A 24,727-nucleotide genomic window follows, 5' to 3' on the forward strand; every position below is an offset into this window, starting at 1 on the left:
TCAATAGTACAAAGTTATTTCTAGATGTCAGTGGTCAAAAATAGTAGTCAATATACAGCTGTTGTAGCACTTTTTTTGATTGTAATACGTAGATACAGCCAAGCATCAGTGTAGACGGAAATAACGCTTTTTGTCCAATTTTATACTGTTGACCCAACAGCAGTAGGCTGTACTTCAATTTATAGCTTTTATTTTGCCCATGTATGGGGAAGAGAATAAAAGCAAAGAACAAGTTGCTCAAATATGTAAGAAAATGCCGTTGTATATAGATCTCTTAAGGCAGTATTAGAGAAGCAGAGCTCTTAACCAAATTAGGTTTTTATTTCTGAGTCTCAAGCACCTTTTATGCTTTACTTTGAAAAGTTTATTAACAACTTGAAGATTCTGAAAACTTAATTTCTCTGTTCTATAAACTTTGGAGTGATACTTCTATTTGTCACAAAATGCATTCTTAGTCTGGAACTATAAGCAAAGTTGGTTTGTAGTCTTGATTTTGTTCTCAGTGTTGAAGTATCTGGGCTTCAAACAGCAGTTAAATGTGGATTTTGCTTCCTTTTTTCAGTGTTTTAGGGCTTGATGTTTTTTTTAAATACCCTCCATAACCAGTTATTTTCAGAATTTTGAATCCTCAAGCAAAGGGTGGCTTCCTGTTTTCAACGTGATGTTATTTAGGGATAGGTTTGTGAATGGAAAAAGGAATGTCTTCATAATTCCACTGTACTCGCTTTAGCCTCAAGAAATATTAGTTCTGCTGAACAACAAGCTCTACTCATTGTTTCAAGAAGGTTCACTGCCACCAGGATTTATTTTTCTTTGATGTTGTGTCTGGGGTAAACTACTTCATTTGAAAGACACTGTAATTTCTAATTAATTCCTGTAACATTTTCAGCTACCCTAAACATGGAGAGAGGGGGCACTTCTGCAGTCTTAGATACTGATATTATAGTTGAAGTTATAATTCCTTTTTTTGTCAGTACACTTTACCTTTTCATGCTATGTGGCATTTTTACCTTAGATTTCTAAATCTAGCAAGGAGGAGTCAGTAACCTTACTCCTGTACTAAGTACAAAAATCTACATGTGAAATCACAGCTCTCATAAATTGGGTTTACTGCTTGTCATATGCCCAGTTCAACAAAGACCCTTGGCACTACTGTCATCATCTTCAGACACAAATAAAATGACAGTTGCAAATTTGTCTCTTTCTTTTCTCTTTTTAATAAGAAAGGGGGGTATAGTTGAGCTTCCTTGACAGAAGTAGGTATGAGAATCAGTTTGCTTAGGGTATGACCCTCAGCAAACATTAATTTGAGTCAACATGGGTGTTTTAATACTATGCAGGCATGTAAAATTCTTGAGAGGTTTTTTGTTGTTGTTTAAACTTTCCTTACATTTATATTTAAGAAGTGAAAAATTACACATTTCCAGGCATGTGTTTCAACTAAGTAAAGACAGGCTATAACATCAGCTTTCTTCCTCCTCTTACAGAAAGACAAGGCATAATGTATGTTCCACAGTTTTCTTTGTACCAAATGCAGTTGTGCTGCTCTTGCACGTCACACGGGCTGTCGTGTTGTTGCTTTTGATAGTTCTGAAAGACTACCATTTTTTATATGCAGATGCCATGCATTCAGCTTAGCAGTACATTAGGGCAATTTGAATTGTGATCTATTACTAGAACATATTTAGTGAAGGCTAATTGGAGTTTTGAGTTAGTTTGCTTGTTTAATTTAAATCTAGTATATCCTGAACTTTAACTTGGTTCATTCTGTAAACACCATTACCTTCAGAGACAGCTAGCAGGCAGCAGAGGAATCTTTGGTGATAAACATGCCATGCTTCAGTGTTAGTCAGGCTACCTGCCAGGTTGTCTTTGCTTGTTCTGGTTTTAAGTATGGAGGATTACTACCCCCATGATATTCTGACAGCATGGCTGCAGTTGGGATCAGTGTGGATGCAAACATGTGAAACTTAAGATGGATTTCATTTTTAGTTACGAATTTCAAGTCAGAATCCTTTATATGACTGAAAAATTTGCATTCCCTTCTCTGTAAGATGCTTGCGTGAGACTTTTGGTTCTTTTTTTCTCCATTTTCCCCCCTTTCCCTCCCATTAAATAAATATGAAGTGGGATGCTAGTAAGAAAAAAAAACACTGCGTGAAAACACACCTGCCCTCTTCTGGAGCCAGCTTGAAGCCTCTAAGGTGCTTCTCCAGCCTGCACATACAGTGTAACAAATTCTCTCAACAGCTCAAAATATTCTATCATCAGTTTTTACAGGTTTGGTTTGGTTTGGGTTTTATAAAGCATGCATGCTGCCCTCTTCTCTTCAGGCTCACTTCGTTTTCATCTGCCGTTATTTTGAATTAACTTGAGGCACCATGCAAGGCAAGCATTTCTGTCGTCATTACGTTTCTCATTTGTTCACAGTCTTCTACCCTGACAAAGGGCCAGCCTGAGAGTGTGAGCTCTTGGCAAGGAAATGAACCAGGTACTAATTTGTGCATCACTCTGAATTTCCTACTGCATTACAGAAACCATAATGTTACACTGTTCTGTGAAGATGTGCTGAGGTCTATTAAGTGTGTAGTACTGAGCTAGAATGTAATGGTTCCTTTCACATTCTTTTAGTTTGCTATAATGAAGGTTGTTGCTTTTGTTTGTGCTGTCATGATAGTATACGTGATAGGACAACTTCATTTATTTTTACTTCTTTTTTAATCCAAAACTATGTTTCTCAAGTGACTTACCTGCTCCCTGAGGGTCTTCTGCTTGCTTTTGTTCTTGCATACCTGATCTTCATCAGGCTTCTCAGTTTTGTTCTTGCAAAGCCAGCTGAGGTTATGGGCTCTCCAGCACCTTCAGTGAGACACTGAAGTATTTTATTAGCAGCTTAAGCAAGTTGTTGGGCTTCAGACATTGTCTTGCAGTTCTGCTGCCTTTTGCAGCTGTTTTCAAGTGTATACCTCTCTCTGTGAGGAATTTGCTCAGCGGATTCCCTTATAGCTACCTGTAGCCCCAAATACACCCCAGTACTTGAGAGTGTTTTTCAGAACCTGCCCATCTACACTAAAAACGCAATTTGGACAGTTCCTTGTCTTAAGGCACGATGAAATGAACTGCTATCAGTAGCACAATCATTTGTACTGATACTATCATCTTTCTATAGTTAAAAAGCATTAAAATCCATATTAGGGAGGGAGAGAGGTAGTTTTGTAACTTTGTTAGTCTGTCCAAGGCGATCAGGAGTGAGTTATCCTGCATGGTGGTCACTACCTCTTGCAGCAGTACCTCTTGCCAGTAGGCCAAGTTAAATGGGGAGAAAGGGGAGAGGATGAGATAGAGCATCTTCCTTACTGTGAGGGGGGTGAGACACGCACAGGTGTCCAAGAGAAGCTGTGGCTGCCCCATCCCTGGCAGTGTTCAAGGACAGGTTGGACAGGGCTTGGAGCAACCTGCTCTAGTAGAAGGGGTGTCCCTGCCCATGGCAGAGGGGCTGGAACTGCAGGAGCTTTAACGTCCCTTCCAACCCAAGCCACCTGTGATAGATACAAGTTTGTACGTCAGCAAACACAAGCTCAGCTTTCCAAGAGCTGGGAGGTGGGTTGCCCTGGCTGAATGGGTACAAAATACTTCGTGCATCAGCTTATTCCTTCTCTCTGCAATGACAAGAGAACCTAAACAGCACCTGAAGTTTAAGCTACGGAAGGGATGGAAAGTGCGTTTAAGCTTTGTTGCTTAATGTGGGGTCCCACTGCCCGGGACTGACAGGAGCGCAGCCTCTGGCCGGAGCAGCAGGGACAGCTCCGCTCGCTGCCCCCCACAGCCACCACGTACGGGCGGCCCCCAACCTGTCAGGCCCCCACCGCCACCCCTCTTGCCCGCTCCGCCGGGAGGGCCCATGCGCACTGCGACAGCGGCGCCGGCGGAAGGCCGCTCGAGTCCTTCCGGGCCGCGGGCCGACGCGGGCGGAGGCGGGAACGCTGAGGCCCGGGCTTAGGCGGTGCGGGGGCTGCCATGGACAGGTGAGCGGCGCGGGAGCTCTCTGCTGCCGGTGGGGCACGGAGGAGGTGCCGGGCGGTGCGGTGCGGTGCGGTGCGGTGCGGTGTTAAGCGACGGATCCCCCTGCGCGACCGCGGAGGAGCGGTGTGGGGAGTGCAGCAGGGCTCGAACCGTTCGCGAGGGATGTCGGCGGCTTTTATGTCGGCCGAGAGCTTTGGCCCTTTGAAGGTTCATTTCTTCTGGAGTGCGTCTGTAGGCGGTGAGGGGTTGTTCGTGCAGCGCGAATGATGGAGCTGGGCCCTTGCAGGGCGCTTTGCGGGCGGGCCGGCCGCGGCAGCCGCAGCTGCGGCCTTCGCTCCCCGCCTCTAGCTTCTCCTGCGCGTTCCAGCGGTTGTTCGTGAGCTGCCGCGGTCTGGTGGTTTTGTGTGTCTGGAGGAAAACGTCAAGTCACAAAACCGTGTCGTTCGTTCGGCTGGGTTTTTCAGTCAAAACCGGAATTTCGTACTGTTGCCTCTCTTAATAGCTGCTTTTCTCGGTGTTTATTTTCTTTTTACTAAGAACGTGTGCGTTATGGTGTAGGAGGACCAAAGTGTGTGTTTTCAGACAAACTTGTTTTTCCCCAAGCTGACCAGCGTCCTGGGTGTTCTCTAGAGGAAACCAGGCATCTGTGCTGGAACTGCTGATGACTTTTATGCTTTAAGCTTCCCAGCTGTGGAGTGTACTTGAAGCAACAAGACCATCTTGCTCTGTGTTCTGCTTGGATTCACTGCCTTACCTTGTGTCTGTGATGCTGTTCCCTAGGAATGGTTTTGAAGACAAGTTATCCCCCCATGACACAGTGATGGTCAGACCCGGGCGGAAGCAAAGCTCTCAGAAAAGAGTTTCTGGTATCCTTTTTCTGAAAGATTGTTCATTTTCTCTTTAATCTTTGCTTGCTGTGTTCACAAGGTGTCTGTATTTTTACCACTGCTTTCATTTTGAGTATGTTTGGAATAGTTTTATAATGTACTGCAAGTTACTCTTTGGTTCATACCTGTTGGAAGTGAAGAATGTATGAGTATAATGTGAAATAGAGAGGCATTCTGAAGCCAAAATTTTGCCATTGAACTGTCTGTATTTTCCTCTTCTGGGCGTAGTCTGTTTTCTGTGTGGTGGTTTTGTGTGTTAAGAAGGGGAAAAGTTCCAAAACAAAACTATGATTGCAGTGTCTGAAAACTGCTGGAGAGGGATATTAGTGACTGACTGAAAGTGTGACTGGGATGTCTGGGTGAGTTTCATTTACAAAAGTACTGTATTGTCAGTGATACGGTATGTTAATTGGCCTTTGCAGAAGAACTTAAAGGTAAGCCAAAAGATGCAATTTTTTGTCTTTTCACAGAATAGCATTTCCTCTGAGTGGGATTTTTTCTCTCCCTTCCTCTTACCCACATTTTAGTCCCAAACCATGTGAAAGCTGTTGTAGTGATGGCTTAGAACAGGTTATTCAGATAGACTTAGGGGAAGGAGTCTGGGTATAATAGGGAAAGTAAGAGATTGTTGAAATGCTTGTACAGTCAGTTCTTGACTATATGTAGATTTATTATTTTGATTATGAGTTAAATATGATTACAGGAATGTTGCATTGCCTATGTCCTAAACTTATGCCACCACGTTCGTGTGGTGGTGTGTTTCACAACTTTTTTGTGGGCTTATGAACTCAGGTTGATGTCAGCCCAGAGAACTATGTGAGCTGGAGCTGACTGCATCTCTCAGTTTTTGAAACTTAAGTTTTCTTCTGTCTATTATATCTTAATTTTATGGTTTTATGCTCTTTTGCATGTATTGTGTTTTCAGAGTATTGCGATTATTCAGTGTATCCTAGCTTTCCATTCACAGTAATAGCAAGAGAAATTCACAGACATAAATCTAAATTTCCACAGAACTTTCCCCCCACTTATATAGAGTAAGAAAAAAAATGGCATGTAATTTAACAGTTAATGAAATAGTATTTTTTTTACTATGATAGCAAAGGAATCCAGTACATTTTCTTGTCCTTCTGGTTTTTGCAAGCAAAATAGAACCAGTGAGGTAGTGGCCCTGATTATATTGTGCCTAAGAATCGTGATGTGCTTGGGTGCTGATATGACATGGGATACTGAAACTTTAACACAACTCCTTCTTAGTAAACCAAACATAGAGCACTGAACCTAGTAGCTGACAGGCAGAAGTAAAGGAGAGGGACAGAGAGATTTTCTGTTCAAGTCATCAGCACGCTGGAATGGAGAAAGAGAAAACTTTTTTTTACATGCATTCAGTCTCAAATTTTCTTATTGCATAGCACAGAGCAGCTCCTCATAGGACAGAAGTATTCTCTTCAATCTGAGCAGTGAGGAGGAGCCCCAGACCTGATATTCTCGTATCTCCAAACTTTTGCAGTGTCCCTTTCAGCCCTCCAGCTTTTAAGCTGCTGGTGACGCATTTTGTGACCTAACTCAGGTTTATGAATGGGATTTTCTGCTTCAGTCTGAACGACTAGATGTGTAATCCTCATAATATTTGAGCTACAGCAAAATATTTTCCCTTTCCTAGTATTCATTTTTGAACAGAGCCAAAAGCATGGTTTCTTTATTTTTTTATTAATCAGTTCTTGCATCCCTGGATGACTCCATTGGAAACATGACGCCCAGAGGCCAGTTGCTGTCCCGAACTCCCAGTTCCTTGCATCGCCAGCCAGGTAAGGCTACTTTATTTCTTTAGTAAAAGGAAGTATATGGTTGGACTTCAGAATTGATAACAGTTCATAAGGAGAAAGACATGGATGTAGTGGGTCCAGTGAAGCGCCACAAAGTTATTTAGAGGGCTGGAGGATCTGACTTATGAGGAGAAGCTGAGAAGAGCTGGGATTGTTTAGCCTGTGAAAGAGAAGGCTTGGGTGAATCTTGTCAATGTATATGAATACGTGGCAAGAGGGTAAAAGACAGCCAGGCTCTTCTTGGTGGTGCTCAGTGAAAAGGCAATAAGCACAACAGGATACCCTGGGAATTCTGTTTAAATGTAAGAAAAACGTTTTTACTGTAGGGCTGATTGAATGCTAGAGCTGGTTGACCAGATGGTCTGTGAAGTCTCTGTCCTTGGAGATAGTCAGAGCTGACTGGAAACCAAACCTTGAAGATAACCAAAGCAACCTTTTCTACTTGACACTCCCTTGGGTAGGAGGATTGGAGCAGAAGATCTCCAGAGGTTCATTCCAACCTCAGTGCGGTGGGTTGATGCTGACTGGATACCAGGTGCCCACCAAGCCATTCTGTCACTCCCCTCAGCAGCACAGTGCAGGGAAAGAAAATGTAAAAGGCTTGTGGGTTGAGATAAGGACAGGGAGAGATCTCTCGTCGATTTCTGTCATGGGCAAAACAGATTTGACTTGGTGAAATTGGTAATAAATTAAATCAGAGTAGGGTAATGAGAAATAAAACCAAATCTTAAAACATCTTCTCCCACTTCCCTCCCTTCTTCCCAGGCTCTGCCTCCTCACCCTGAGTGGCACAGGGGGACAGGGAATGGGGGTTGTGGTCAGTTCATCACATGTCTCTGCTCCTCCTTCCTCCTCAGGGAAGGACTCTTCACACCCTTCCTGTGCTCCAGGACGGGGTCTTTTCCACAGGAGACAGTCTTCCGTGAACTTCTCCAATATGGGTCCTTCCCACAGGCTGCAGTTCTTCACACACTGCCCCAGCGGGTGCAGCCCTTCAGGAGCAGACTGCTCCAGCCTGGGTCGCCCATGGGGTCACCAGTCCTGCAGCAAACCTGCTTCAGTGTGGGCTCCTCTCTTCATGGGGCCACAGACCTCCATGGGCTGCAGGGGCACAGCGTGGCTCACCATGGGTGCATTTTCTTTCTTCGACTGTATGTCCAACATCACTTCATTTTCCATTTTCTCTCAAGTATCTATCTCTTTGATCTTCGGTATATGTTACTTTCACATCTCAAGAGTTCAGGGAAGATTTGTGGTAAATGAAGATACATGCTAGCACAGGGACAGAAACCTTTGGTTCTTCAGCTTTCTTGATCTGCGATGGGTGGAAAACTAAATCTGCCTATTGATACAAAGAATTCCAAGGTCCCTGTACATGTTTGCAATGACCTTGCCCCCTTATAATTTGATGATCTTCAGGACTGGGAACATTCAAAAAAAAAATCTGTTTACCTTGGACACTGAGGCGGTGGGGGGAGGAGGGAGCGGAAACAAGCGAAGTGCCATAAACATTTGATCATCTGTTTCTGAACTGGATGGAGTCTGATGGAGATCCTGGGCCTGCTTTTTATTTGTGGTTGTATATGCTGTTGTGGGTGTCTTCGATGCCTTTGAATCCAGCAGTCCTCTGGTCCAGAAGGAAACATTAGTGATCTCAATGCTGACTGAAGCGGTCTTGTTATTAAGAACTGCTGCTGAGGGTTGTGCGAGCACTTGTTTCTCCAAATTTGATAACAAAATATTGGGACTGTGTTGTTCCCTCATTATCACTGTTGACAAAACTCCTGATTTGGCTGTCACTGTTTTGGTGCAAACAAGTTTTTAGATGTCTTCTGAGGCTGTTTGTGATTGATAAGGGGATCAAAGTAGCTACTGTCTTCATGCAAATTCTGTACTCTTTGGCCTGTATGAAGGTCTGTTGTGGTGGAGCTCCCTGTTGTCATAGAGTGTGGCATTTATTGTCTTGCAAAGCAGTGTCTCTGTTTTTAGCATGGCTCAGATATTCCTGGGAACACTAGCCACTGCACTGATGTGCAAGAGTGTCTGGAGCAGATGCAGTGCTTGGTAGAGCAGATTTGTGGTTGCCTTTTGTTTTAAGGGTTTGGAGACCAGTTTCAAAGAGAGACTGAAGATTTATTGCTCTTTATGCTCATGGTGTGTGCTTACCAGTGAACTCTGGCAACTGAAGGTGTGTCACATATTTGGTGCATAATACACTCAAATTCAGCCCGGCGTCAGACATATATCTGGAATGCTGCTGGACTTGAGGAGGAACTGAAATGACAATAGTTAGGCTTTGTCTTTACATTTGTATGTGCCCTACTTGAAAAACTAGGGCTTGAGTGTACTCCAGACTTGGTTACCAGGGTGTTTGTATAATTCCAGCGTAGCTAGATGTGTAGATTATTAAGTTCCATTATTGATAGTTAACCTCTTTATTTCTATATGTTGTTAGGCCTAAGACTTGTTTTTCTTTCCTAACTGGTGTTTGTGGGTTTAGTACATGCCTTCTGATGGAAGGAAAATGAAGACAGACAAGAGCAAGTTACTTCATCGGGTTGGTTTGTCTGTTTCTTGAGTGACAGAGCAGATTTCATAAATACTCCAGTCTCCATGGAAAGATTTCTTTAGAGCTCGTTGATACACCATAGCCACCTTAAATAGTTTTTTCTTTTCAGAAAAGGTTCTCTCTCTCTCTTTCAGTTACAGCATTAACTCGAAGCTTCATGAAGCCATCAGATATGTCTGCCCTCCTGGGAACAGGAGGGCAGTCTCCACTGATTCTACAAAGTCCTGGACTGTTCGGCAATCTGTCAGGGGTAAGATAGAACATCTTTTTCTCTTTTGTTCCTGTGAAACTTATAAGAAACTACAAGTTTACACCTTGTTTGCACCAAGGACAACCTATGGGTGGTACAAACTTGCTAGTACTACTCTTGTGGCTTACTACTAGTATTATTTATTATTGTGGTTTTCTTTGAAATGCCATGAGGAGTTTTAAGGGTTTTAAGGACTTGCTAAATACACCGTGTTTGTTAAGCTAGTCTTTAGAACATCAGCTTGTGCCTACAAAAATCCTGACTTTGCTTGTTTACAAATTCATCAGAGACAATTGTTCTATGTCAGCAAGTTGAACCTTCCGAATTTTAGTTTAGCACTCTGAAGTATTAGGCTTCACTTGGATGTTAAAGTTTGGACTTCAAATACCAAGCTCTTGACTTTTCAGATGGTGTTAATTATCTTCTGTCTTTGGAAAAACACTGATTAGAAAAGTTGCCAGTAGGGACCTCTGAAGTATTTAATCTCTGTTTATTTTTAAATGAACTTGAAACAAGTTAAGATGTCTCTCTGTATGCACATTTTAATTCATTCTCTCTTTTAGTTGTTTCTGTAGTTTGTTCCAGCCCATTTGTTTCCTTAAATTACCAGGTTCTGGGGCCTAGTTGATCAGCATGATCATGGCAAGGGCACTCTTCCTCTGATTCAGAGCCTCTTGTCATTCTGTAACTAGTGTTTTGTGGAGAGGAGTATGCTTTAGGTTAGCATTTAGTGCTTTGACTTGAATCCAGTTAAGATTATCAGGGGGAAACTTGGGACTAGACAAAAGCTTTCACAGGAGGGCAGTGGAAAAAGGACATAAAATTATGTCTTGTGGAAATTTACTTGCTGGTAGATAAGAACACCCATCAGCCCTTTTTGTGTTTCCCACAGAGACCTGATAGGATTTTACTGGAACTGAGTTTCTTGTTATTTTTACTCTGCAGTTGGAGTGCTATCGCATTCTGTTCTGCTTGGCCAAAGGGCAGTAATGGCAGAGAGATAAGGCAAGAGGAATACTGTGGGTAGAAACTGGGGCATAAAAGAAAGAATAACAGGTATATGTCCACCATTTTTGGATATGCTGAAGAGTCTGCCACAGGCAATATTACGGGGTTCCCTCTTTGTGGTTTTCTGGGTAGGACCATTTTAAGAGTCTGGAAAAAAATGAATCAGTGGCGCATCTAGCTCTTCGTTTAGCATTAGCTGCTGATGAGAAGACAATTGCTGTCATAGGAACAACTACAGGAAGCTTACCTGTCAGTGCAGTGTATATATAGTCTGTCTTCTGTTTTGGCTATTTTGCTGCTCTGATGTCGTATAAGTTATCAAATACTTCCCCTGAAATAGCCCCCACAAGGTATAGGTACATCTTTATTTTCCCCTGTAATATTCTGATACTTGCTATTATTTTAAACATACATTGCTTCACTTGATGAGATAGTTTTGGTCCTTTCCAACCCTAACTATTCTATGATTCTAAGGTTGAAAGACTGGTAAATGGTTCTGTTCAAGTTTTAACTATTTTACTTAATTTCTCACAATTGCTTTACACCATAGTCAGTGTTACTGTGTTTTACTTTGAATGCCAAAATACTAAGTAAACATTTAGCATAATAGAATATGAAAGTTTACAGTGATTTGTTTGTTTTAAAATGAAAATTGATACACGGTGTTTTAAAGTGGATGGTCTTCTTAGATTAGCTGCTACTTTAGTTACTTCGTGAAAGAAAAAGAAAAACTAATTGAGAATTTCTGTTTTCTAGATTAAAATTTAGCTTTTCAGAGCTGTTTGTTGCAGGCTTGTAATAGAGGTTGCTATTTTCTTTTCCTTATGTTCTTGTTAATGCTTTTAGTTGGATGAAAGTAGCTGGACAATGGCACTCTCCCCTCAGCAGACAGGAATGTTTGCAAATCTGGACATGTCCAATATGACAGACAGTGTCACTATGAGTGCTGTGCTGCTGCGTGAGGATGACCCTGGGGAAGCGGGTGAGACAATCTGAAGTTTTCATCATAATTGCCCATTGTTTTTATTTGTGGAATATAAACATATATTTGTTCTTTTTTTTTTTAATGTATTCTTTTTTTGACATTTCTTTGTTAAAAACAGTCTAGTTTAAAAAGTTCAGCAAGTGAATCTCTTCCAATTATTGGAGTTTTGATAGTTTGTGTCATCTGTGAAACCTGATGGCACAGATGGGATGCTCTGGTGATGTAAGGCACAAACTGGGTTAGTTTTGTGGAGATACACAAATGAGTTTGTTGTTAAAAGTTGATGACAGATTTACAACAAAAATTCTGTAATTATTTTATTTACCTTGTAGGTTCTGTGAATCTTACTATCTTAGCTGAGAAGTTCTTCTGACTTTATAGCACATGAATAGTACATATCATCATTGTCCTCATTTAGATTCACAAAAGATAAGATGCCTTGTCATCAGAAGGATTTTTTTTGTAGTCTGTTTGGTTGGAGGTTTTTAGCAAGTTGTGTCTAATATGGCTGTTCCTTCTTTAATCTGTTGTAGCTACTATGAGCATGTACTCAGATTTTCTACATTCCTTCCTGAAGCATACATCAACTACCATTTTCGATCTTGTGGATGAGTATGAAAGTATTTGTAACAATCAGGTAAGTAGTTTGCCTGGGGGTTTTATTTACCTTATTTTACAGTCCCTTCCCAAAGTAGTATTGCCAGTTTTCTTTAAGCTGAAGAGTCACAGTGCTTCACATAAATACTTTAAATCTTCCAGCTGGTTGCAGTCTTATGAGTCACTGAACACTAGTATTGAATAGCATCCCTCTTGCCTCATACACTACTTTGGCACAGGAATACCCATTGTGTAGCTTGCTGAATACTAAAAATGTTGTCTGGCTGCCATTCCACTATATGTGTCAAGTGACAATAAACATTAGCAGATGCATAGATTTTTTTGTGTGTGTGTGTTATAATAATAAGCTGGATTAAAACATACTTATTTCTGTCGGGTATAAATAAATAAAATCATTATGATGCTTTAAGAGTTCTCTGCTATGTTACTAACAAGCTGGCAGTAGCGAGCTCAACATTAGCTTGAATGTGTCTGCTTTTAGACACGATTTTATATTTGATTGGCTGTTGATGTGACGGTTCAGCAGGGATTGACAGTTTGAGATGAAGAAATGATGCTGCTTTTATCAGTAAGTGTTGCTCGTAAGAGAAAAGTGGACAGATCATTTTCTTCTTAAGAGACTTCATACCTGTGTCTGTGTTAAGGAAACACATTCCTGCCCTGTTTTGTGCAAATCGGTTGTTGGGACTGAGTTGGGGGATGCTGAAGTGTGTACCACAGTAGTGTTCCCCAGTGGCAAGCAGACAAGAGAAGGGGAAATAAATGTGAACTTGATTATTTTGTGAGGTGGTGGAACTTCTGAGCTGAAATGGAAGTATCTTCAATTTCTCCTGTGTGAGAATACGGATACAATCTATAAGATTGTGGAATGTAGAGTGGTTGTTTTAAGATGTGGAATCCAGGGGGAGCTGATTGTATATTGGCACAGACCTACAAAACTAAAGTGAAGGATGCTGCTCCAAGAGCTGGCTTTGACGTTGCTATCAGGGCTTGGAATGGGGGTGGAGAGAAAGCCCTGAGCTCTCATGCTGCCTCTCGTCTGTGCCCTGAGATCATCCCAGTGGCTCCTCGCAGCCATGAACTCTTTTCCTATTTTCTGGAAGGTAATAGAAGGGAACAGAAAATCATGTTCCTCTCTTGCATCAGGATGGCACACCTCGTTCTGTTTTCCAAATCTGTTGTTCAGCTCCCTCTTGAAAATTGATGAATAAATTGATACCTGACAGATTGGGTACTCCTAAAACCTAAGAGTTTGAGGTTGTTCTCAGAAGTAGTAGGAGCTTTGGAACTAGCTACTGAGGGAGAATATTTATTGTCTTAGTTTTCCTCATGAGAAATAAAGGAAAAGATAATAGAATTTCTTTTTGGTGATACTGTAAATTATGTGGTAAGCAACAGTTCAGGTTTCCTCATTTAACAGAGCTAGAAAGGAAAGGGTATCTGTTGGGCATTGATAAATGCAGTCACAAAGACCAGTAGGGTTGACCTTATGTTTGATATTGATGTGTATGGGAAAAAAAAGTTGGGAATTGTGGTGGGTTTTTTTATTTGTAGTTTGGAAATTTTTTTCCCCAGTGGTTCTCTCCCTCCCAGTCTTTTGGTGCTTCTTAACTGATCAACATAATCCTGGCTTTGTACAGTGCATTGTAAAACAAAGCTACTGTCTTGGTTTATGGCTTTTAGGCTGTAGTAATATTATTTTTATTAATAATAAAAGGAAATCTGTGATGTGGAGCATCATCTACTTGTTTTAAAGAGATGGTAATCACAAACTTGGTTGTTGAAAGCATTCAGGGTAATGAAAAGATTGCTGTAAGGGATGGACTGTATTACTGTATTAATGTAAATGTATACGTTTACTTACCTCAGGTGAACATACTGGGGAAAATAGTTTATCGGGCAGCTCCTGGGCAGCAAAAGTTTTCAAAAACTGCCAGTGTCTTGTGGCTTCTCAAGCAGGAGATGGTGACTTGGAGACTCTTGTCCTCACTTTATAGGTAAGTCCTTTGAAAAGCACAAGATGCTTTTACACTGAGCTGACTTTCTTGGATATATATATATATATATATATATATATATATATATATATATTTAATGAATTTTTAAATATGGAGTGAAGCAACAAGTATTAATCTGTTTATGGAACTCTGTGCTGATACATATGTCCGTTATCTATTTACAGGCGTGAAAATTGTAAATGGGCCTATTACTAACTTTGCAGTGTCAAGTATTTTTTTAAAAGAATGCTTTTGTAAAGGTGTTTTTAAGTGCTTTCCCTTGTGGTATCCCTGCCCATGGCAGGGGGTTGGAACTAGATGGTCTTAAGGTTCTTTCCGACCTAAACTATTCCATGATTGTGCATTCCGCTGAAGTTTCTCAGCTTTATTTTAATTGTTAACTTTTTGCGTTTTTATTTCTAGAGATAGAATACAGTCTGCACTGGAAGACGAAACTGCATTTGATATCACAGTAAGCTTAGACTTTTATTTAAAGCAATACAAGAAGCTGAGTGCTTGTATTTAATTTTACTGTCACAGTATTGCAGTCACTCAAAATCCAAAGGTCAAAAAATGAGACTGATTTGATTTTTATCAAGACAAATATTAAATCATTCCAGATATTGACAAGTGAATTTAAATATTCCATTGTAAAGAAAACATGCTAGTGTAAAAATAAATAAATGTATTGTATTTACTTCAGTATTCCCCATACACTCAGAAAATTCACTAGAAATAACTATTTCATTTTAAAAGTTGCATCAGTAGCTGTAGTGTTCCCGAAGGTCAAAGATAATTTTGCTTTGCCTAAAACAACATGTGGTATCAAGCTGTCTGGCCTTTGCAATCCTGATTCCAATTTATCTCAAGAGAAATCCAAATTTTTCAGCATTCTTGTTTCAGCTGTTGCCATCTTGTCTCTATCAGTACAGTGCTTCCAGCCTTTGCTGCCAGATTATGCTTACAAAGACAAAACAATAAGTGACTCTGCCTCTGCAAAATTAATTATTTCAATTGCTTTTTTTCTCAGTCATAAAATAGCTTCCTCTAGGATTCCTGCTGCTAAGTTGTCACTATTAAATTAAACACTGTTATGCCAAAACCCAGTCTTCTTCTGCCTGTGCTTTTTGGGAAAATGCATCTTCTTTGTGTTGCAAGCCTAATGGAAGTTAAACTAATGCAGGAGAGCAGATAGAAGGATCAGGGTTCTGGGGTTGGGATTTTTGATTCTGAGTTTGTATGGGTTTGTTTTCACTTGTTTATATTAAGTGTGCATATGGGCTTGGAAAACATCGTAATGTCATCTTTTTATGTTTACAGTAATAAGTGGGATCTAGAATAATATGAGTGCAGTCAGTGGAATCAATGGCTATGATATTTAGATTCTTTCTGTGGTCATACATTTGTGAATTGTATTCCGAATCTCATCTTTACAATTTTCAGTGTAACTGGATATAAAATATCATTCAAATAAAACAAATATGTATTGTTACCCATATTTATAAAGGGGGTAGAGAAAAGGTAGCAAAATGAACTTGCAGCAAGTTTGCATTAGTATGTGTTCAGTTTGGTATTCATGGTTTTGTGGCATATTTTCTTTTCCATGAAGTAACAATCAGTTTTTTTCTTCAATAGGTTTTAACTGCTAGTGAAAAAACAAATGTAGACAACTTATTTCAGAAAGATTCACTTGTCCGACAAAGCCAGGTATGGTGGAAGGTGTTTTAAGATGAGAATGGAAATAGCTCAGTAGACACTCAAATATTTGTAACATTAATGCTCTATGCACTTTTTTAAGTTGTTTCTAATACTGTTTTATGTTCACTGAAGTGTGTTATTCTTTGTATACCTAGAAATAATGCTGCTTAGTTTCAAAAGATCAGAGATGTTTTTCAGGCAGGCTTGGAGACAATGAAAGGCTGAGAGGTCTTCCCATTTGGAGCATGTTACTGTTGATGGTGATTAATAAACTATTAAGTAGCACTGTAGTAACTGTAGCATCTAGTGAGAAACAGAGATCAAGTACCTAAACAACCTTCATGTTGGATACTTAAAATCAAATTGTAATATTTGTCAGGATCTGTATGCCTTTGATTACTATGTAGATAACAGGTAGATCCAGAGATGAGAGGAAGGCAGTTAAAATATTATTTGTTAAATGTTTGTTTTAAAAATGCAATTTGGTTTTATTCCAGCTGGTGGTAGATTGGCTGGAGAGCATTTCCAAGGACGAAATTGGGGACTTCTCTGATAATATTGAGTTTTATGCAAAATCAGTATATTGGTGAGTCAGACTTTCTTTGATTGTATCTATACTTCCATCAGGTGTAAAATTCACAGACACAGAATCACTCTTAAAGAGAAGTGAATTTTTAAAAGTTACTCAGTTTATTCACTTCTTTTTGTTTAAACTCTTACCTGTAAAAATTGAGGTTTTCTACCCATCTGCTGAAGTATTTCTTCTCAAAAGTCAGTTACTGCTTTTGGGAGACAAGGACAGAAGGAAAACTATCAAAGCAATTCACTTTAATCTTAACCTGGATGCAGATTTGATTTTTCATAGTAAGGCACAATAAGAGAGGGTCACCTTATGATGAGCCTGTTGTTTACACTGGGTAAAGTCATGTGTTTTTCAGGTGGTGACTTCCTTGGCTTTAATTTTTGCCTGTTTAACTTATTCTTGTCACTTTATATCATTGACCCTTCACCAGAAGCTGATATTGTCATCTTTATTATCAGTGATGGGGCTTAGGGCAAAAAAAGACCAAAGACTACCTTCCATGCTAGATGCCTAGAATAAACCAGTGAATACAGGCTTTTGGAACCACGTTCTTCCTAAGTTGAATTTCTGTCTTAGACTGATGTTACAGTGAATGCTAATGGGAAATTTTCCTCGTGCGGAAATCAATTCAGAATTAAATACATGAATGACTGAAATAATGGATGCTTTTGAAGGAAGTAAAAAATACGTGAATTGATTCTAATAATATACTTCTTGTGAAATGTTGTATTTTCACAACAGTAACACAGTCCATTGGTAAACCAACCCAAGTGTCTCTTCTTTAACCCTATTCTAGGTAACAAAAAATATCTTGCAATATTTGTGGGTTATTAAAAGATGCTTGCTTAAAAAAAACATTTTTCTGAAAAACATTTCACTTCTCTCAGGGAGAACACACTACACACTCTGAAGCAGCGACAGTTAAGTACATACATTGGGAGTTCTCGAGCTCTGGTAACAGAGCTGGTAAGTATTATTCAAAATAAGGTTTGGTTTCAGAATGGGTTAGGGAAAGCATACATGCTGTTTTCACAGTCTTCTGACAGTTCTTAGATGGTTGTATTATCCAAAAGTAGTCGTACTATTTCAAAATCAGTAACAGAAATGAGGCTCAGCACCTTTGGAGTTTTCGGGGGGGATCTGTCCACTTCTCTTTCAGCAGTCATGTCCATATCCCCACCCCTCTTCACAAGTACCTGTGGTCTATTTGGTGAAGTAAATGGCTTTATTAGTACCTTTTATGTCTGAAATGAACCCATATTCCTAACTAGAAAAGCTTATAAAATTGTTTGAAAGCCCTTGCAGACAAGGGCATGCTGTCTTTATACAAGAACTAGTACAAGGAAACCAAGTCCTGATGGGATTCCTTGATAGCTACTGTAGCAAAAGATAATGGGGAAGTCAAGGAAAGAAAGGACTGTCCAGTAGAATGGGGTAGTGAATTGCCTCAGTGACAGCAAAGCACTCTTAGAAGATTAATTCAGTTGGGGAGTGATCTGAGGTATTGACTGGCTTGGGAAAATTTGTTTGGATTAAATAGAAGCAAGTACAGATGTTATGAAAAGCCTTCTCAGTTAGAATGTGGAGTAGAGATGCAGAAGGGGAGAGGGTGTTTGATGGTGAGAAGAATTGGAAGAGGGGCAAAAAATAAAGCGTGGAGTAAATAAAGAAATTGCAATGGCTTCTTCTGATAGGAACAGTGACAGAAGAGGAACAGAACAAACAAGAGAGGAAAACCGGGAAAGTGCCATGCTAGACGTTACACGGGTTGTACGGATTGTTGTGCCAACGTGAAAAAGTGACTCCAAATTACAAAACAGGGCTGGAAATCATTGGAAGAGGCATAATAGGCATTGTGTGGATGGATGATGACGTTTTTCCTCGCAGGATCCAGATGCTCCTATCAGACAGAAGCTGCCACTGGATGATTTGGACCGAGAAGATGATGCGAGGTTATTGAAGTATCTCTTCACACTCATCAGAGCAGGAATGACAGATGAGGTAAGCTGCAGAAAGTTACAGTGTCTCCTTGGTTAACTGCTGTAACTTATTTTACATCTTACTATTAAAGCTAAGGAAAAGCTCTATACTAAAATGTCTGTTTAAATTTGGCTTGTGAATTAATTTTCAATTCATGATCAATACTGACAGAGATAGGCTGCAAAATTAGTATTTTAATAAAATCTTGCATTTAGTTATGTAATTTTGGAGTATAGAGTAGATGTTATGGAAAAAAGTGTTGCATATTTTTTTGGCTGTCAGACTTTTTTTTTCACTGTAGTGGCTTTATAATCTCTTAATAATCAGTGGATTATTACAGGCTTCCTTCTACTTGTAGATTAGATACTATGAAGGAGCTCTTTCCTGTGAGGGTGTTAAGGCACTAACAGGTTGCCCAGAGAAGCTGTGACTGCCCCATCCCTGGAAGTGTTCAAGGCTAAGCAGGACGGGGCTTGGAGCAACCTGGTCTAGTGGAAGGTATACCTGTCTCTGGCAGGGGGGTTGAAACTAGGTGGTCTTTAAGGTCCCTTCCAACCCAAACCATTCTATGATATTAAGAGTATAACACTGGCAATTTTAGCTAGAGCGAGAGGTTTAGTGTATGTTTTTCTTAGAAATAGTGTTAAATTAAGCACACTCTGCTGCTCTGCTCCTCTATTGTTCCCTTGGGTATATGATCTGAGTGGAGTTGAGGGAGAGAGTCAGGCCTATTTTTATCACATTGTTGTATAAACAGTTACAATGGCACATCTGGAGAAGTGTCCTAGGACTGAGAACTGGGCACCAGTACACAAGCTCCATAGGCTAATGCTGCCATCAGAATAAACGTAGTTATTTACAATGGTTATTCCTACTAGTCAAAATAACTTTTCTTTCTTCCTTTCTACCCTTCATTTTCTTATCTTTGTTGTTTGGCAGGGGCTTCAGTGGTGAAAACTCTGATAGACTTGATCTGTGTATTCCAGAAAGCATGTTATTGTCCTCCATTAATTCTTTCACTGTCTGCTTGTTCACCTGCCTTAGAGAATATCTGATGTGTATACTTTGCATTAATCCTTAGTTGAGTAGCAGCCAGGCAGTTTCAGTCCTAAAGCTGTTCTGAATAACAATCCCCTGTTGTGAAGCGACTTTCATGGTTTAATCATGTAAATACTTGTATTGTGGTGTTGTTTAAAGGCTTCAGCTGGAAACCAATTCCGTTACACTAGGCTCTGTGTATATATAATGACATATGAGTAATGGGAGGGAAAAAAGGGAATTGAAGTTCTTGTATCCAAGACTTCAGACTTAGAAATATGGTTACTTGCTAGTATTCTGTTCCAGCATGGTGCACGTCTGTTCATTTTCTGATATGGGCACATCAGCATATTGCTGCAGGGCAACATGAATATAAATTTGCAACATCAGTTGTTCTGCAGTCACTGTTGTGATGTCCCTACTGTCTGATAAGCATGAAGTAGGTTATTCGCTACTGAAAGAGTAAGTCGAAATACTTTGAGTTTACTCTGAATTAAGAATGAACCTCCGTTTGTTTACTGTACAGTAGGTAATACACAGCAGGTAAGCTACAACAACTTGCTTGTCTATTCTCTAAACTTATTGTTTGTCACCATTCCCCAAATGGCTGAATGCATGCAGCCTTCCGGTGTGAAAGAACAGGATTTGGCTAAATGAGCCAAGACTGCATAGTGCAATTTCTGTATGTTCATACTGTTTTGTCAGACCTGGAACAGAACCAGCCAGACTTATTAGATAATCTTCAGCTGATTGTTCCACCCGCACCAGGGGTGTGGGACTGGGATAATTGTAGGCGAGTGGTTTTGTATAGTTCCTGTTCTACTTTCCATGCTATTCAAAATAGCTTTGAATACCTGTTTGTGCTACTGCACAGATTGTTGAATATCATTATGGGAAAGGTGGGATTGCTATTTTTAGAAGTGCATGAGGGGTTTGGAAGGCTAAGTTAACTGGAAAAGTAGATGACTGCATGAAGACATGGATTATACATCTAAGCAGCAAGATGACGCCTTAAACTAAACTTATCAAAAGAATGCATAACAGCTGTTTCAAGCTAGCAAAGACGAGACTGTGTTTCATATATTACTATAAATACTGACTGAAAAGCTGTTTAGAGAAAAAAACAACACTGGCATTTTATTTACTTTGAAATCTTTTGGTTGTTTCGAGTTTAAGGTTCTTTGTGCTTTTTTTATAGTAGAATCTCTACACAAATTATTTTAATACTGTTCACATTTTTAAAGGAGGGGCCGCTGCTTTTCTAACCTTCAGGTCTGTTGCTGAGAAAATCCATTCTTTTTCAGGCACAGCGCTTATGCAAACGATGTGGCCAGGCCTGGAGAGCTGCAACTTTAGAAGGATGGAAACTGTACCATGATCCTAACATAAATGGAGGTACCTAGTTCAAAGTGCATTTAAGACAGATGTAAAAACAGGGCTTTCTTTTAATACCTATCTGTGGCAAAGAGAAATAGCTCTTTCCTTTCACCTGAAGAGCCTCTTTTGTATTTAAAATATTTACCATGTGTCTTGAACATATGAAAGCAGAATATGAAATTACTTTAGTTGAAGGTGTGAGTTCACTTAAAGTGTAAAAGTCGCTTTCTTTTTGAAAATCAAGCATAATCACAAAGTAGTAGGTGTCTCAGAGGTCCAGACAGACTTTTTCTACTTCCATATAATATTTCAGTCTGTATTTTCTCAACACCTGACTTGTGCTACCTGTAAACATTTTGTTGCTTACAGGCTCAAAAGTTGGACACTGTATCCAGCTTCAGAAAAGTATAGTAAGACTAAAGTTCAGCAAATGTGAATGCAGGAAAAAGATGCTTTTAAAATACTTGAAATTTGTTAAGTTACCGTTCTCTTTGGTTTCAGGGTTCCTTCCACACAGTCCTATTTATAACACAGTACCTTGCTTCTCTCTATGCTGAGGACGGCAGGATTTAGCAAAGAATTTAAGACTGCATCTAAGTGTTGTACATAGCTGGATCTGGAAGGCATAATGTTTTCCGGCTTTTCAAATCCTGATCTGTTTATTTGCATGCTCCATCAATGTCCTTGCCTTGTTTTGAGTAGTGCCCACCTAGCCTGCTGCTATGTGAGGTTTAATTCATGCCTCATGCAGATGCATGCAGAATAGCAGCACTGAAGCAGTGACCTTTATTTAGAAGGTTGTATTCCTTAAGATATAGAAATTCTTTTTCTCCTTAAATTTGTGTTTTCCAAATGTAAACACTGTAGATATGTTATGGTCAGAAACATTATTTTCTTCAAGACTAGATAACAGCTAAGCTTTCAGAATACTGAAACTTTAAGATGTGCATTTACCAAACTTCCCAGAAGAGCTGCCTTGTAATCCAGTTGAAAGCATTGAAAGGCTTTGTGAAGAGTTCCAAAGGGACTGAAATTGGGTTACTAACAGAAAATAGGCTTTAGCTTCTTACTGCTTTCTCTTTTTTAATAACACCTTTTTCTTCTTCCCTTTTTTTTCCTTAATCCTCCTTCACATGTAGGGGAAGAGCTTGAGCCTGTTCAAGGGAATCCATACAGGTGCATTTGGAAAATAAGTTGTTGGCGTATGGCTGAAGAGGTAAGATAATGCTGAGTTGCTTGATGTATTAATGTGTAAATTTGAACCTTTCTGAGCTCTGTAGCATTTCAAGTAAATCTGCCCCCTCTGCTTTTAGGACTTATAGTTAATGTTTCCAAGAGGACTTCTGAAATAATGTGTTTCTGTCTGGCAGTGAGAAATCTGGATGATCAGCACCAGTTTTTCAGGCTTAGGAAATGTCTGGCTTTTTTTATTTGGTTGAAAGTGAAACTGCTGATACTGACTTTCATCTTGACTTAATTGAATGGGAAAGGAAAACCATTGCTTTCTTCCCAGGTCAACATAAAAGTTAATTTACAAGAAGATACCAGTGGAAAGATGCAAAGGGAAAGTCAGCTGCTATCTTTATTTTGGCTCTGGATGTGTTCTGTGATTTTCCACCTTTTTTTAGAAAATTGCTAGATGAAACATTTTGTAGTGGATTAATCTCTAATAAAATGTAAAGTGACAAGAACACTTACATGCTTTTAAAAGTTACACAGTGTTTTTACTTTTTATTTTAGGAGCAGTTTAATAGATATGAGCGGGCAATCTATGCCGCACTGAGTGGAAACCTGAAGCAGGTATGTTGCACCTCCTGGCATTTTTTTCTTATGTGTAACAGGGACATCGTCAGAAATACTGCAGTTACTGATTATTGTACTTCTAAAGATCTAATAAACAGGACAATAGCAAATATTGCTGCTTGAGTAGATATGTTCTTGTAGGATTGATGCGCATGAAATATACAATAGACTTTTCTTATTACTGCCAACTTCCAGTATGAACAGTTCTAATGTTGTTTCAGTTCTTCTCTAGTTAAGTATTATTTAAGAGCTTTTATAGTCATTTTCCTGCTCATGCGCAGTATTCCTATAGATGAGTTGGCATATTAAAAAATTACTCTGTATCTGAATTTCATTGTCAATAGGCTTTATATTCTGTACAGTGCTCACTTTAGTTGTCTCTAGTTGTAATCCTCCAGATGTTTTTCTGCCTTTCCACTGCCTAAGTAGGGATTTTTAATCACTAATTTTAAAAACAATGAGGAATATTGCAGACTGTCATTAAAGTTTTCTTGCTGTTACGGTATCACTGGTAGGCTCTTACTTGAGGAGTCTGATTTCCTGCCACCAACACCTTCCATTGGTGTGATGTAGTACAAATAAAAGCAATTCAGAAAATAAAAAGAAGGGGAATAGGGAATGTTTCCAGCTTTTATTCATTGAAATTTAAAATTAATTCTTCTATAGACTTATAGAACAGAAGATACTTACCTTCATTGATACAAACCAATCAAGGAAATAGAGCATTCTTCAATGAAAGGGGGGTTTTGTTGCTTTGATGAAGGAAAAGCTGCTGTTCATGATGGTTATTAGTCTGCTTTGGTGCCCAGAAATCTGATCTTAAGTTACAGTTACTCTGTTTGGATTCTGATAGTTCTCCATCTCTTGATAATTTTTGCTCTGTTTTTTGAATCTGTAGCTGCTTCCAGTTTGCGATACCTGGGAAGATACTGTTTGGGCATATTTCAGGGTCATGGTGGATACTCTTGTTGAGCAGGAAATACGAACCTCAGTAGTAACTGCAGAGGAGATGGAAGAGCTCCCTAGAGATTATTTAGAAACAAAGTAAGTTTTAAGTACAGTTATGAACCTACACTCAACAAAGGATCCTGTATGATCTGGTTGGAATATTCAAGGTAATGTTTTTTTTGTCTTTTCTCTCCTACTTTGAAGCTGGACTTCAGAAAAAGTTTTTGAAGAACTTCAAGCAACGGACAAAAAGGTACATAATAATTACACTGTTTCTCCTCACTGTTTACCATTTCTTACTATTCACCAGGTTCTACTTTTACTACAGTATTTAACAAAATGCTCAAATATGCAGTGACTGATTTACTTTAGGTTTTCTACTTCTGTAATGTGTAATTTGTCAGATCAAATCGATTTTTCTATATGCTGCCACCTTTTAATGATGAAGGTACAGGTTTTGTTTTGCCCTGTGTCTGTCAAACTAGTTGGGTGTGCTAAAGAAACAGCTGTCAAGTGTTGTCAGCCATATAAAGCATACAAAATCAAGTATTTAACACTTTGATAAAATGGGCAGAGATTGATTACATGCAGCTTTCTATATAGGAGTTTGTGTGCATATTTCAAAACAGGCCTTTCAAAATTTAAAAGCACATTTGCTTGAACATACTGTGTTTGTTATTTGTAACACCCAGGATACTTATTCAAGATTGAATATATAACCTTTATGTTAATTTTGTAAAGATTAAATTGAAACTATACTTACTCTTATTTGCGGAATGGACATACAGCATTCATCACATTGCTAAGACAAAGGTATTTTGAAAGACATCTTGCACACTGATGCAGTCAGCCACAGATACACCCAGCTGACTTTGCCTTTCTAGTGCAGTCCGCCCCATACAGCAACTTTATATGTGCATTTGAGTTGTATTTCATGCATTAATTCCTCTACTGGGGAAGAAAATCTCTTTCTCCCTAAGTAAGTTTCAGGGGCATTTTCTTTAAGGATTTGTATACGTTGTTGCTGCTTCTGTGACTTTGTACAGTCTGTTCTAGGTAACATCCTTATTTGTTCTCTTCAGAGCAAAAAAAGCTCTGAGGATTAATGTTGGATCTCTTCCATGGAATTTTAACTCCACA

General features: G+C 39.4%; 1 protein-coding gene across 2 annotated transcripts in view; it reads left to right on the plus strand.

Moving 5' to 3' along the window:
- The first annotated feature begins 3,926 nt into the window (after nucleotides 1-3,926).
- Nucleotides 3,927-24,727, plus strand: part of NUP107 (nucleoporin 107) — a 29,372-nt gene continuing 8,571 nt past the window's right edge. The window contains exons 1-17 of one of the 2 annotated variants that reach the window (XM_065668580.1): nucleotides 3,927-4,025; nucleotides 4,804-4,889; nucleotides 6,626-6,715; nucleotides 9,437-9,552; nucleotides 11,407-11,542; nucleotides 12,079-12,182; nucleotides 14,033-14,160; nucleotides 14,584-14,632; nucleotides 15,796-15,867; nucleotides 16,356-16,444; nucleotides 17,329-17,407; nucleotides 18,329-18,442; nucleotides 20,764-20,854; nucleotides 21,976-22,052; nucleotides 22,577-22,636; nucleotides 23,538-23,683; nucleotides 23,792-23,840. In XM_065668580.1, the coding sequence (XP_065524652.1) occupies nucleotides 4,018-4,025; nucleotides 4,804-4,889; nucleotides 6,626-6,715; nucleotides 9,437-9,552; nucleotides 11,407-11,542; nucleotides 12,079-12,182; nucleotides 14,033-14,160; nucleotides 14,584-14,632; nucleotides 15,796-15,867; nucleotides 16,356-16,444; nucleotides 17,329-17,407; nucleotides 18,329-18,442; nucleotides 20,764-20,854; nucleotides 21,976-22,052; nucleotides 22,577-22,636; nucleotides 23,538-23,683; nucleotides 23,792-23,840 (1,494 nt within the window). In that variant the 5' untranslated portion in view covers nucleotides 3,927-4,017. Of the gene's footprint in view, nucleotides 4,026-4,183; nucleotides 4,262-4,803; nucleotides 4,890-6,625; nucleotides 6,716-9,436; nucleotides 9,553-11,406; nucleotides 11,543-12,078; nucleotides 12,183-14,032; nucleotides 14,161-14,583; nucleotides 14,633-15,795; nucleotides 15,868-16,355; nucleotides 16,445-17,328; nucleotides 17,408-18,328; nucleotides 18,443-20,763; nucleotides 20,855-21,975; nucleotides 22,053-22,576; nucleotides 22,637-23,537; nucleotides 23,684-23,791; nucleotides 23,841-24,727 lie in introns of those variants that run through there. The other variant, XM_065668588.1, reaches the window with a different exon arrangement.

This window comes from Lathamus discolor, chromosome 1 (assembly GCF_037157495.1).
Source record: "Lathamus discolor isolate bLatDis1 chromosome 1, bLatDis1.hap1, whole genome shotgun sequence".
Lineage (NCBI taxonomy): Eukaryota > Metazoa > Chordata > Aves > Psittaciformes > Psittacidae > Lathamus > Lathamus discolor.